This window comes from Belonocnema kinseyi, chromosome 1 (assembly GCF_010883055.1).
Source record: "Belonocnema kinseyi isolate 2016_QV_RU_SX_M_011 chromosome 1, B_treatae_v1, whole genome shotgun sequence".
In the NCBI taxonomy this organism is placed as follows: Eukaryota; Metazoa; Arthropoda; class Insecta; order Hymenoptera; family Cynipidae; genus Belonocnema; species Belonocnema kinseyi.
In genome coordinates this window covers 83,799,621-83,814,088 of record NC_046657.1, presented here as the reverse complement: position 1 = coordinate 83,814,088, position 14,468 = coordinate 83,799,621, and the positions used below count along the sequence as shown (strand labels likewise).

The following is a 14,468-nucleotide window of genomic DNA, read 5'->3' as shown; positions in this document are numbered from 1 at the left end:
ACTTGAAAACTGTTCCGCGGTATGCTGCCGCATAACGCCCGAGTGCGAGCGCGAGGACTCCCTCTACAACCGGCTCTGTAACTCAATGAATTTCAATTTGTTTCAATTTGTTTGTTCAATTTTGAGTTGGGGCAGTTGAGGAATAATGCCCCATACGTGCATTTTGATTTATATTCGTTAGAATTCCTCTTACCGCATTTATTCATGAATGTATTTTCTTTGCATTTCAAGATGATGATGGCTGTCATGGGCATTGTCTGTTTCATTTTCCTGATTTTTCCTAATCCTATTGGTAAGTACAATAATATTTATAATTTAAAGCGCATTTCTGAATTTTTTTTTATTTAGCATTTCAAATCCTTCTACTAAAAAAGGTTCTTTCTCCATCAATGTAGAGAACGTTCGCCGGTATTATGAAACAGAGTTTCAAAATGTATGAGTTCGCTACAGTTTTTTTTGTTTCTGTTTTTAATTTCACTTTATTCAATCACTTTAGTTTCATTTACCGACAATAAAGTTAACTAAAAAAAAAACAGTGTGTGGTAGTAGGGCCAACGTTGAAATTTTTCGTGAGGAATCATCATGAGTTTTGAGAAGATCCCACACTAAGAGAGTGCAGAGAAAGAGAGAGAACATACACAGGGTTTGCTTATTCTGGCAGTAGTGGGGATATCAAACGGCAGACGTTGGAGCAATTGCAAATCACTGTGCAAAAGAGAGAAGCGAATAGAAAGAGAAGGCATACACTATAGAAAGTATACTTGTCAGACAGAAACAGAGGTCGGTCGTATTTTTCCATTCGCTCCCGTCCCAAAAAAAGTTTCATTTCAAAACGATTTAATAAGAATGAAACCTTTCTTTTTAAAGTGATACAAATATGCATTGAAAAATGGTTTTTTCGAATTTCTGTGCATATTTCACGAAAATTTATTTATATCTAAAAAAAAAAATCATTAAAAAGATATTTAGTATGTTTTAAGGTGTCCTAAAAAAACCCCATAAGTGAAAAAATGGAATTTGCGAGTATTTTTAGCTAATTGTGATTTTTTTTTGCATTTTTTAAAAATGAAAACTGTCCCAACTACATGAAATTCTACTATATACTGCTAATTAGTTGTATAAATGGTTGTACACAATTGTTTAAACAATTCATTATTGTTTATGACGATTTTCTCTTTGAACGAGAAAAAGAAAGTTGCGTTTTTTTTAATATTTAACTTTTTGTCCAATTTTCAATTTGAGTGAGGTAATAGTTTATTAATATTAACAAAGATAATTGATGAAACAATTTATTATTACTTTTAATAACATTCTCTTTGAATAGCATTAGAATTTGTGATTTTTTTAACCATTTTTTTCAACTTTTTACTTGGATTGAGACAATTTTATATTCTGCTCACCAAAAATAACTGTTTAAACAAATTATTATTATTTATAACTATTTTCTTTGATGTTATTATTTAATCGTTTGATTTTTTATCAATTTTTAACTTTTTGTCCGCTTTGTGTAAGGTGTTGATAATTAATGCAAGTTGACCAAATTTAATAATAATTTTTTAAATAATGGTAGAAATTGTTGTTATTTCCGCAATCTTCAAATTTGTGTGTAATTCTTATTTAGATTGAGGTAAAAATTAGTAAAAAATAACAAACCGAATTGCTTAAACAAATAATTATTGTTTACAACTATCTCCTCCTAAATTGATCCCTAGGGGTTGCCTTTTTTCAATTTTTAACTTTTTGTCCACTTGTCATTCAGCGAGGTAATAATTATTGCAAGCTGCCAAAAATAGTTGTTTGAGCAATTTATTATTATTTATAATTATCTTCTCTTAGATGAGTGTTACCAGGTTTCAGTTTTTTTCTGAAATGTATAACTTTGCTTCGCCTGTTTAGTTATGAAGAAATAATCAATAAACATTAGAAGAAACCACATTTTAAGCAACCTTCTTTTTTGCGAATATATGTTTTTGTCGTAAAACAGATATTTGAAAGATGCTTTAAATTTTCAAAAGCCAACATAATTCACTTAAAGCAATAAAACTCCATTTGGAAAATTATTTTGGCTCAGGTTTACTGCTGATTTGTTTATAACTAAAAATTTCAAGCAATAATAAAAATGACAGAAAAAATCAATTTTCCAAAATTAATCTAAGAAAAGACAGTTTTGAAGTCCTTAAAAAATACTAAAACGTGAATATTTGTTAACAAATAGACTGCAAATTTGGACGATTACATTATACTCTCATGAATGAAAATACAAAAATCTGTTATCTTCAAATAAAAAGAAGTGTGTCGCTTCTTGTGCGTTCTCACCTGGATAGATCATAAATTCTGTCAGTTCAGAAAAAAGGTCAAGTTCGTTAACCAGATAGTGTGAATAACAAAAAAACTTTGTTATCATCCTAATGGAATGTCTTATTTTATTGCAAATTAAAAAAAAGTTACATTCTTTACAACAGATTTAAAACTCTCAAAAAATTGAAAAAACTTTTTTTCTGATAGACAACAATATTTTAATCAAAAATTTAACAAAATTCTTCATTTATTTTTAAACTATCCCAACGAAAATTTTGGATTAACCGAAATTTCAAAAAGTTAAGCATTTTTTAAATTTGCCACACAAATTATTTTTCAATTATTAAAAACTTTCGTTACAGGTTCTAGTACATGAAAAAAATGGCAAATTTTCCGAGTATCAAATATCTACCAAAGAGATGAATTTTAAATCAATTTTGTGACTCCTCAACCAACCAAACATAAATAATTTCATACTTAACAAATCAGTTGAAATTTGTATAAAGGGAATGGAATTTTTTACAATAGATGTGAATTTTCAAACCAAGAAGATGAATTTTTAACAAAATTATTAGGTTTTCAACCAATAAAGATTTTTCAGCCTAGAAGGACAAAAGTATCGCCCTATAATCTTTCCAATTCTTTTTTGTTAACGTCAGAAATCTTTCAGGCTGATTTGTAATCTTTTTAAATATTCACTGAAAATAAGTATTTTAAAATAAAAAATAATATACAATTTTTCGCAGAAATTTACATATTACCTTTAATTTGTTAAAATATTTTTAAGTTTAAAATTATTTGTGTATCTCCTCAAAAATCTAAACATCTCTTAAACTCATTCGAATCTTTTCTACAATTTTGTAATCTTTAAAAATTGAAACATTTTACTTTAAAAATAATTTTTTTAAACTCTTAAAAAGGTTCGAAATTTTTCGTTAGAAATCTTCAAAATAGATGTGAAACAGCCTTAAAAACAGAATTGTTGTTTTCATTATTAAAAAATCATTTTAATTTTCACGTTTCTCTCTTAGAAATAAATGTTTAGAATTGAAATTCCTCATTTATAAATTGCTATACACAATTTGCTCGAAAATTAGAAATAAAAAACTAAAAATAGCTACTATGAGTCATTTTCAAGCAGCATGCAAACAATCAGGCAGTGAACAATGAGTGCGAGGTTTTCGACAACTTCCTTCCACGTATGTTTTTTAGAAACTGGAACATTGCAGTCATTGAATTTTCAACTTCAAAAGATAAATTTTCTAATGAAAAAGAAATAGCTACATTTTCAGTCAAAAAATGCAATTTCATAAAAAAATGAATTGTCAACAAAATAATTGAATTTTCAAATGAAGAGATTAATTTTCGACTAAGATGAATCTTTAACAACAACAAATCAATCAATGTTTTAAGCCAGTGGCTGAATTGTCATACTGAAAGATTGATTCTTTACCAGGGAAAGACAAATTTTCAAGATAATAAATGAATTTTCAACTAAGAAGATTAAATGTCTGAAAAAGATACATTTTAGACAAAATGTGAAATATTTGAATTTTAAATTAGGAAAATAATTTTTAATAAAAAATTCTACTTTCCAATTCAAGAAACGAATTTTCAACCAGAAAGATTCATTTTAAACCAAAGTGTTAAAAAAATACAGAATTTTTTAAATAAAACTAATTTTAAAATTAATAAGAAAAAAATCTTATCATAGATATCTTATCATAGATATCTTATCTTATTAAAGACAAAAATACGAATTTCCAGCAAAAAAGTTCAATCCTTAACACAAAAGTATGCATTTTCTTCCAAAGTCATTGCATTTTCAACCAAAAAAAGAAGAGTATTTAATATAATAAGTGAATATCTAACAAAAAATATCAACTTTCTAGCAGGACTATAATAATAACACTTTTAGTTAAGAAATACTTTTTTTTCTAATGAAATTTCAACAAAATATTTATAATTAGACTCAGAGAAATGCCATTTTAACTGAAAGAATGAATCTGCAGATAAAAAGAAATGAACCTCTTAAACAAATAGTTGAATTTACATCCAATAAAGTGACCAATTTTTGGCATAGTAGATCATTTTTTAAGGAAATAGATCAATAATCAAGAAAATAAATGCATTTTTGACCCAATTTTTAATTCTTAAAAGAATATTCAACCTAATCTTCAATCTATTTTCGGAAACATTAATTTTACACCAAAAAAGAATTATTTTTACCAAAAAATATAAATTTTTAACCAAAGTTTGAAGGAATTTTCAACCTATTAATTAAATTTTGAACAAAAGGGGTTGCAATCCTTATTTTCTACAAGGGTGAATGTGATTTTTTTCACATTTTGTTACGTAGAAACTTTTTAATGAGCTGAATTTCACTGTTTAGTGTACTGTTTTTAGAAAAATTAAAAACTAAGGTTGACATTTTTCGCGGTTTAAAAAAAATTGATTTGCTTCTTGAATTTTTATGCTATTGTTAATTCCATTTATTTTTCAAAAACGTCTAAAATTTTCATAAGTTTTTCATTAATAGTTTACGAAATAATAATTTGTTAATCAAACGATATACAAATGTTCAATGAATCATTGTAGATAAACAAATGGATTTTTCTTATGTTTTATAACGTGACTTAATACTAATGAGTAGATTATTTTTATCTCGAAAGCGTTGTTGACGCTTTTTCTCAATGCGGATTGGGTAATTTGTTAAACTCGAAGGATGGAATTTTTCCACATATCCACACATAGAATTAAGAATTGAGTTTTAGTTGAAGGAAACTGAAAATACATGTCACATTTTTTTAAATAATAGAACTGAAAAATATTTATGATATATAATTGTTAAAATTTTTTATCACTTTTTTAGTTTAAATAATTGATTTTCAAACAATCGAAAATTCAATTTAAATAAAGTAGTTAAATTGCCAACCAAACTGATGAATTTTTGAATTAAAAATAGTAATTCTTAACCACAAGTTTAATAGTTGCTATTTCCACAAAAAATATTTTAATTTCTAATAAGAAACTGTTAAGTTAAACGAAAAAATACGAATTTTTAACCAAGAACGATTTTTTATTCAATGAAGGAAAAAATCTCGTCCAAATTCTTGAAATTTTAAGTCGTGAAAATCAAGTTTAAAAAAAAATCTTGATTTTACAACCCAAAAATATGAATTTTCTACCAAAGTAGTCAAAGACAAGCTTCTAACAAAATAGATTAATTCTCAACTTAAACAGATAAAATTAAAACAAAAAATAGAATAGTTCAATTTTAAGTTGGAGAAATAATTTTAAATTGAATAAATTGAATTTTCAATGAAAACAGTTACATTTTTAAACAATCACATAATGTATCAAGCAAACAGATTAAATGCCTATACAAAAAGTTTGCACAAAAAATGGACTGCTTAAATTTGAAGTCAAGAACATTAATTTTCAATATCAAAACAAACTAATTTTCTACCAAAGAAATGAAATTTAGAAAAAAATTTGTTACCACAGAAATAATAATTCTGATTATACACATACATTTTCAACCAAAAATTCTTATTTTTAATAGAATTTTCAAAGTAGCACTTGAAGTTTTAAACAAAAAGTAAAATTTTCTACTAAAAAAGACAAATTTTTCACAAAATAGATGAATTTTCTACTAAAGTAATAAATTTCCTACAAAACAGATTAAACTTCTACACAAAAAATGACTTAAAAAATAGATAAATTTTCAGAAAAATAATTTAATTGTTATTAAAAAAAATAAGTCTAAGGCAAAAAAATGAATTTTGTACCAATAGTTTAATTTTTAACCGACCTGATGAATTTTCCACGAAAAAAGACAAATTTTTAACCAAATAGTTACATTTTTAATTAAACAGATAGATTTTCATACATAAAGATTAACTGTCTATCAAAAAAGATAAATTTTTGACAAAAAATGCTATAGTTACATTTTTATTTGACAAAACTAATTGTAAAGAAAGTAAATCAATTTCAATAAAAGGAATTAATTTACAACCGAAAACATTAATTTTGAACAAAGAATATGAATTTTCAACCAAAAAATTCATTTTCAACAACAAAAAGTATACCAATTTTTTTTTTAAATAGTTGAATTTTTAACCAAGAAAACTAAATGTCTATATAACAATATAAATTTTAAATAACTAATTGAAGATTTAAATTTTTAGTTTTTGAACAACCGAAGAAGATAAATGTTAAACCAAACATCAAATAGTTATATTCTCATTTAAAAAGTTACTTTTAAACAATTTTAATAAAATAGTTAAATTTTGAAGAAAATTCAACTAAATAAATGAATAACACAGCCACACAAAAAAGTGTGCGGACCTGGTAACGAGACACACGTATTCCTATGGATTTTTGAGCGCTGAATTCAAATTCGGTATCAAAAATCACCCATCACGTCATGGTTGAGCCATAACCTCAAAAATGACGAAAAATCATGCACTGAGGCAAATAAATTTCAAAATAATGCCAGTGATGCAAATTTTCACTTCAAAAACATGTCGACAACTCTGAAGGATCAACCCTTGCCTGATATCAACTTATTTAACATAACTTTACCCAACAGAACCTGACCTCACCTAACCTGAATTAACAGAAATTTATTGGACTACACGTAAAGCTCTGGAAGCATATTTTCCCAGTAGCAAATGTATGCTACATCAAATGGGTCAACTCGAGCCTAACCTAGAAATAAATCTAACTTAGCCTAACCTAACCTAATCTAAACTCACGAAACACAATAAAACTGATTGTGTTGTCCCGTTGTGTTTGCGGTACCGTTTGAATCAGCTTGGGCTTAACCTGCAAAGAGGTCAAACCTATCCTAACCTAAAAAAACCTGACCTAACCTAATCTAACTTAACTTCACGTAACACAATTAAACTCATTGTGTTGTCCCGTTGTGTTTGCGGTACCGTTTCATTCAGCTTCGGCTTAACCTACATAGAGGTTTAACCTATCTTAACCTAACAAAACCTGACCTAACCTAACCTAGCGGAATCGGGTTAACCTATTAAATATAGCACACGTTTAATACTGAGAACCGTACGCCTACATAGCTACACGTGTGGTTGAATTTCATTCGGCTAGGTTAGGTTAGGTCAGGTTTTGTTAGGTTAAGATAGGTTAAACCTCTATGTAGGTTAAGCCGAAGCTGAATGAAACGGTGCCGCAAACACAATGAGTTTCATTTTGTTATGTGAAGTTAAGTTAGGTTAGGTTAGGTCAGGTTTTTTTAGGTTAGGATAGGTTTGACCTCTTTGCAGGTTAAGCCCAAGATGATTCAAACGGTTCCGCAAACACAACGGGACAACACAATCAGTTTAATTGTGTTTCGTGAGGCTAAGTTAGGTTAGGTTAGGCTAGGTTAGATTTATTTCTAGGTTAGGTTCGAGTTGACCCATTCGATGTAGCACACATTTGCTACTGGGAAAATATGCTTCCAGAGCTTTACGTGTAGTTCAATAAATTTCTGTTAATTCAGGTTTGGTGAGGTCAGGTTCTGTTGGGTAAAGTTATGTTGAATAAGTTGATATTAGGCAAGGGTTGATCCTTCACAGTTGTCGACATGTTTTTGAAGTGAAAATTTGCATCACTGGCATTGTTTTGAAATTTATTTTTCTCAGTTAATGATTTTCCGTCATTTTTTGAGGTTATGGCTCAACCATGACCTGATGGGTGATTTTTGATAACGAATTTGAATTCGGCGCCCCAAAATCCATAGGAATACGTGTGTCTTGTTACCAGATCCGCACACATTTTTTGTGTGGCTTCTAGAACCAAAGTCAAATTAAAACCATGATTTGAGCAAGAACTGATTAAAATACACTGTAAATTCCAATTTTTTTTTCTTCTTATGAGGTATTGGTCCTTAAAAATTTGTATAACCTCTCAAATGTAAGGTTTTAAATTGAAATTTATCATATTACATCATGTTACATCCTGAAAATAAATTCCGCATTTTTCTTCCTTTTGACCTTTAAAAATAAAATATTGGTATAAAAAGAAAATAATTTAACACATTTTTGTGACCAAAATCTCTACAAAACGCGATGAATGGAGCCTTTGTATACAATTCGAATCAAATCAAAATAGTAGAATTTAATTCTACCTTGATGAATAGTTCATCCGGAGGTACCTAGAAAATATATTTGTCGTTTTTTAAATGTTAACAAAATATTGAAATACGATGTAAGATTATTACACAAGCGAAGACTCGTATTTTTGTCAATAAAAAAAATAATCTGCCAATTTAAAAAAATTTTAAGTAAGTGAAATAAATTGCGTCACCCATATTGAATTTAATGGAATTTTCTGGTTATAGTAAGGAAACTTCTGTAAATCATTTGTAACGTTCTCAAATAATAAAAGGTTTTCTCTAAGATCCATAAGAAACACAATTTTCTAGTACCAATAAATTCAATATAAATGACACCATTTTTTTCTAATTTGCATACAGTTCTTAAAAATTAGCAGATTACTTTTCTTATTTACAAATTGTCACTCGCAGCGTGTAACATTTTATTGGGCCAAGACAGATGCATATATGTAACAATATTTCAATTTAACTTTGCGATGAGCACAAATAAGTAGCTGTATGGTCAAACATTAGACGAAATTCTATTTTCGCAGTAAATGAAAAATAACCATTGGTCTACATTTTAATGGTATTATATATATTAAAATAAAAGTTAAAAAATTAAAACTTACGACAAACTGTTAATTTTGTTAGTTCTATTAAAAATTTGAGACGCTCTTAATGATTAATCATTTTAGTTGAAAACGCTATGCTTTTTTGCCCAAAATTCAAATATTCTGTTAAAAAAATTTCCGATTGTAAATTAATTTTTTCAATAAAAAATTTACTATTCCTTGTTTGATTAAAAATTCTTCAGTGCCCAGACAGAAATATTATCTATAGTTTATAACATAGTGTAAAGTATTATATATAATATTTTGTTGCATTTTTATCTTTAGCGGTAGAATTTATTAATCCTCTTAGTGATTAATTCAACTTTCTTTATGAAAATTTAACTAATCGATTATAAATTCTTTGAAAAATTCGAACCTTAGTATAAATTTGATATATTTTGTTGAAACTCAATCTTTTTAGTCGAAAATTGAACGTTTTGGTAAAAAATTAATTTTTTGGATTGAAAATTAGTTTTCTTTATTACAAATTAAATTTTTGAAGACAAAATTAACCTTTCCATACTGGGTCAATTTATCTTTTTCGATAGATATTTAATCGCCTTGATTCAAGATTCAAATATTGGGTTAAAAATTCATTTTTTGGCTTGAATACTCATTAATTCAGTTCTAACTGAAAGTTTGAGGTTAGGTTTGTTTTAGGTTTGTGAGAGGTTGGGAAGACCTGGTTCGTAGTAACAGGGCGCGGAGAGAGGGAGAAAGGCACGGTAGGGAGATGCGACGGTAGATAGAGAAAATAAAAGGCATGAAAGCCGCCTGAAAAGCATGGTTTTGCACAGAAGGAAACAGGGCTGAGGCTAAAGATTCGGTGAAAGAGGAAAGATGGAAGGAAACGCGTGAAAGGGTGATAGAAGTAATGGAAATATATGAATAAGAGCAGGAGAAAAGGGGAGAGAAATTCAGGATAGAAGATAGGCCGAAAATTGCTGAACTTCGAAAAGACATGAAGAAATGGGAAGAAGTCAGGGAAAAATTAGAGAAGGTGATGCAGACAAGAGAACAAAAACTAAAAAAGCAGGAAGACACTCATAAAAAGGAAGAGGAGTTGAAAGGCAAGATAAAAAATATAGAAAGCTCAAATCGAAAATTTTAGGGTGGGAAAGTGAGAATGCGGAGAAGGAAGGGCTTAGACAAATAGAACAAAGAATGGAAAGGGAAGAGAGAATAGAAAGAAAAATTAACTTAGTGATAAAGGTCTAAGATTACACAGAAAGGAGCTGAAGGAAGGAGTAAAAAGAACTAAAAAGGATTGATGCTTAGGTTGTGATAAAGGTAGCGTGAAGAGAGAATGATACTGGTGAAGTTAAAGAAATGAAAACATAAAAGGGAAGTGCCTTTATATATTTCTTATACGAAGAAGGTGTTATATGAAAGTTCAGAGAGAACAGAGAATAATGTTTGATGAGCTTAAACGAATATGCAGTATAAGTTAAGGAAAATAGCGGAAGAGGAAAGAAAAAATGGAAGGACAACATGGGTTACAATAGGATATAGCACTAATGATTTAGATGTGGCTTTATGAAGAGGGGTGGGAAAAATTTAGGGAAATATTACCAGAAGGTTATAAATGGCAAGTTCAAAATGCAAAAAAAAAAGAATAGAAAAGGCAGAGCAATATGAGAAATGGTGATAACAGTGATGAACGAATTTACAGCAGAGAATGATAAAAATATATAAAAGAACAAAAAGGAAGAGTGAAAGTAGAAGAAACAAATCTGGAAAGAGAGATGTGGAAGATAGTGGGGGTCTATGTGGAGGCGCATGAATATATTTAAATTCGATTTAAGCTAAGTTTTATTGTAACCGAAAAAAAAGTTTCTGAACCAGGCTTTTCCATCATTTTAATTATTGTTTAATTTTCAGATGACATGAACTCTATTTCCCCTAACTTACCGAATCCTAATTTGTCAGCATTTTATATTTTCGAATTTATATTCCACATAATACTTATTATTTCTTATTTGAATTCAATAGAGTTTATGTTTTTCTGAGTTTGTAATAAACTGTCATATTTCAAAATTTTCACACGACCTAATCATTTCCATGAATTTATAGTTATTATATTTTGCATTTATTCGAATTATCATTTTACATTATTTATGATAATCCGAATAGATGTGTTAAATACAAATTTGGAAAAACAGGATTTGTATTAAATGAAAATTAGAAATAAGTATCATGGGGAGTAGAAACTAAAAATATGAAAATGATACCGAATGAGGATTCAGTGTAATAGGAATTATGATATGTAGTAGTTAGTACAAATAGAGGTTATGTCATCTAAAAATTAAAAAACAAAAAAATTATGACTAATGTTTGTACGGCAACTTGATTTTCGGTTGAATAAAACTCAAGTTAAATGGAATTTGCGGAATAATCATGCGCCTCGTCTATGTGAACGGTCATACGCAGGAAAAGTCAGAGAAGATGAGAGAACGGAGAGAAGAAAATTATCAGGAGAAAATAAAAAAAGATACTAAGTGAGAAGGGAAAAAAATGGTAAAAGTGCCTGGAGCAGATGGAATGGTTTATCCTAAATGTAAATATACAGAAGGACAGGGCAGAGGAAAGGAAAAGGGGAGTGGTAACTGATTATGTAGCAGTGGACGACGAGGTGCGAGAGAGGGTCAAGAAACTAGAGGTAGGTAATTATATAGATTCGGATTAATTTTTCTGATAGTGACATAAGAGGAAGGAAAGAGCGATAACAATAAGGCTAACGAGAAAACAGAGGATAAAGAGAAGAAAGTGGCGTTCGGTAAGTGGCAAGAAAATAAAAATTTAAGGAGAATATCAGGAATATCAAAATGGAAGGAGAAAATGTAAACGAGGATATGGAAATAATTATACCGATAAGGAAAACAGTGAATAATGATATTGATATAATAGAACGGCAAAAATAATGTATATAATTACTAGGAGGGGTGAAAAGGAAAGTTACGAAAGGAGGAAAATATGGTAGGGAAACCGATGAGGAGTTATGAAGGAATAATACTTTTACCCACAGTGAAGAAGCGCAAAGGGGAGAAGGAAAAGATTATAAAGGAGGGACACTAATGCCAAAGTTTTATAAATGATATGTAACTATTTCATCGCAGACGTTAAGGAATTAAGCGGAGGGAAAAAAAAGAAAAAAGGGGCAATGATAGCAATAATCGTGGACTTAAAGCCCTAGACTCATTAGGCCGAGGTGAGATAGAAAAAATTTTGTGAAAAAGGGCATAAAAGATTGATTAATAAAGAGAGCATAGAACATTTTCAGAGAGAAGGAATAGGGCCAGGATGTTCTCTGAGCCCACTTTTATATAATAAATGTTAGTATCAGACTTGAAAGAAGAAATGAAGAAAAAAGAATAGGGAGGAGTTAGGATAGGGAATAAAAATGTATATGCACTAGCATATGCAGACAATATAGTGTTGATGGCAGAGTGTGAAGAAAGAATTGCGGGCTTCATTACAGGATTAGAGAAATAATAAGATGGGGAAAAATTGAATTTTAATGTAGAAAAGACAAAGACAGTGAGGTTTAGAAAAGGAGGGAGAAGAAGCCAAGAATAAAAGTAGATGTACAGGGGGGTTTCTAACTCAAGATTCCTACCTTACTGGCATCGAGAAGATTCGACCTTTAGTGGTTCGTGTCCGTGATAAATTTTCTGGACAAAAAAGGTTCGTGTCCGTGCTAAACTTCGAGAACGTTCTCAAAGGATCCTGATGACGTCACAATTACGCAATAGTCTGTAGCCAAATGTAAACAGGTTCTAGGTTATTGTGAAAAAAACAAGGATGATTTATTGCTTCCTTCGAGATAAGGCGTTTGTTAAATGCGCAAAAGATGCAGGTTTCTAGGTGAAATTTGATATGGAGACCTACGTATGGCATCCTGTTTTGACAATTTATTTGATTTATTTCTTCCTGATATATGATACTTTAGCTAAAAATTCCTGCCTTTATTTGTTTAATGCGCAAAAGATGCAGGTGGACAGATGAAGTTTGATATGAGGGTTATGCATGGCATCCTGTTATGATTTAAAAATTCCTACCTTTATTTGTTTAATGCGTATAAGCTTATAGAAGATTCTAGAAAGATCTGATGACGTCATACAATAATATTGCGCAATTGTGTGAAAGCAGAATTTGCGAAAAACAAGTTTCAAGGTTATCACATGCATGTGTGAAGGTTAAATGAGAAAAACCAAGATGATTTATTGCTTCCTTTCAGATAATACATTAAATTATTTATTTGATGCGTATAAGTTTCTCGAATGTTCTTTGCGGGTCCGTCTTTAAAAAAAAAGAGTTATATTTATGGGAAGGAAAATACAAAATTCCAGGTTATTTTCAATGACGCATTACATTTCGTAATGTTAAAAAATTAAATGCCACACGTGTCGATTATAAGGTAGAACCTTCTAGAACAATGTTTTATCATATGATGCAATATCAGACAATGTTGTGCAAAAGTCTTCAGAAATTGGTAGAGGGGATAAGCGTCTATAAAAGGAGGCTAGCTCTACTCCTTTATCATTTTATTGTCAGATGTCAGGTTGTAAATAAGAAAGGCAACAAGAGCTAAAGAATCGTTTAAACGTATTTCTAAATAACATTCGAGAATTGCAAGAAGTGATACAAGTGCAAATAGATTTACATATTATAACGAGAAAGTTGTATACGATGAATATTAACAAGTGAATATGGATTTCGCAAAATTGAAGAAAATTGCAGTTAACAACGATTTCCTTCCAACGGAAAAACTGAAGGATGTGGAGCTTAATCTAAGCTACGAAATTACAAACATCAAACCCTGAATCCTGAAGTGTGGAAATTATTCAAAAGTTACTTCAACCTCATTTCCCTGTTTTTTGATGGTCAGGAGAAACACCAATGCATCGACTGCGTAAATTTCCATATACACATGACTGTATCGTTTGGTGGTTATATAGTGGCTATGGGGAAACATCAAGGAAACCAAAAATACTATCTGTTTGTGCTGCATGAAAGAACGTTTGCTGTTCTCCAAGAAGTCACATCTTGTGTCGAACGGTCTCTTCTGGATCTGAGCATTATGCCGTTTCAACGTATAAAAGAGGTTATTATTGAAAACATCGCTTAAAGTATTTGGCGTAAAGTGAAATCACCGTATGTGAAAGGTGTAAAATCTTATATACGAAAAAATTATACAAGTTTAAAGAGTAAATCAATGAAAAAATTAATATTTGCTAATCTTATGCGTTTTTAAATTCTGTTATTTGAAATGATTACTTTTTATAATCAGAATGTGTGTGAAGAAGTGATTGAGAAATTACAAGGACTCAGATGTGTAAATGGTATCTTTATACATTAAAATTTTATGTATTTTGTTGGCAATAAAAATCTAAATAAATGTAATTTAAACCAAATTCGCCTTTTTCATATACTAGATTAATGTGTAAGTA

At 29.4% G+C, this 14,468-nt stretch overlaps 1 protein-coding gene across 1 annotated transcript in view; it reads left to right on the top strand.

The window, feature by feature from the left end:
- The window catches only part of LOC117169368, a 33,768-nt gene that overhangs the window by 3,066 nt on the left and 16,234 nt on the right, over positions 1-14,468 (top strand). Inside the window, exon 2 of the mRNA XM_033355717.1 lies at positions 232-292. Coding sequence (XP_033211608.1) covers positions 232-292 — 61 coding nt within the window. The remainder of the gene's footprint in view (positions 1-231; positions 293-14,468) is intronic.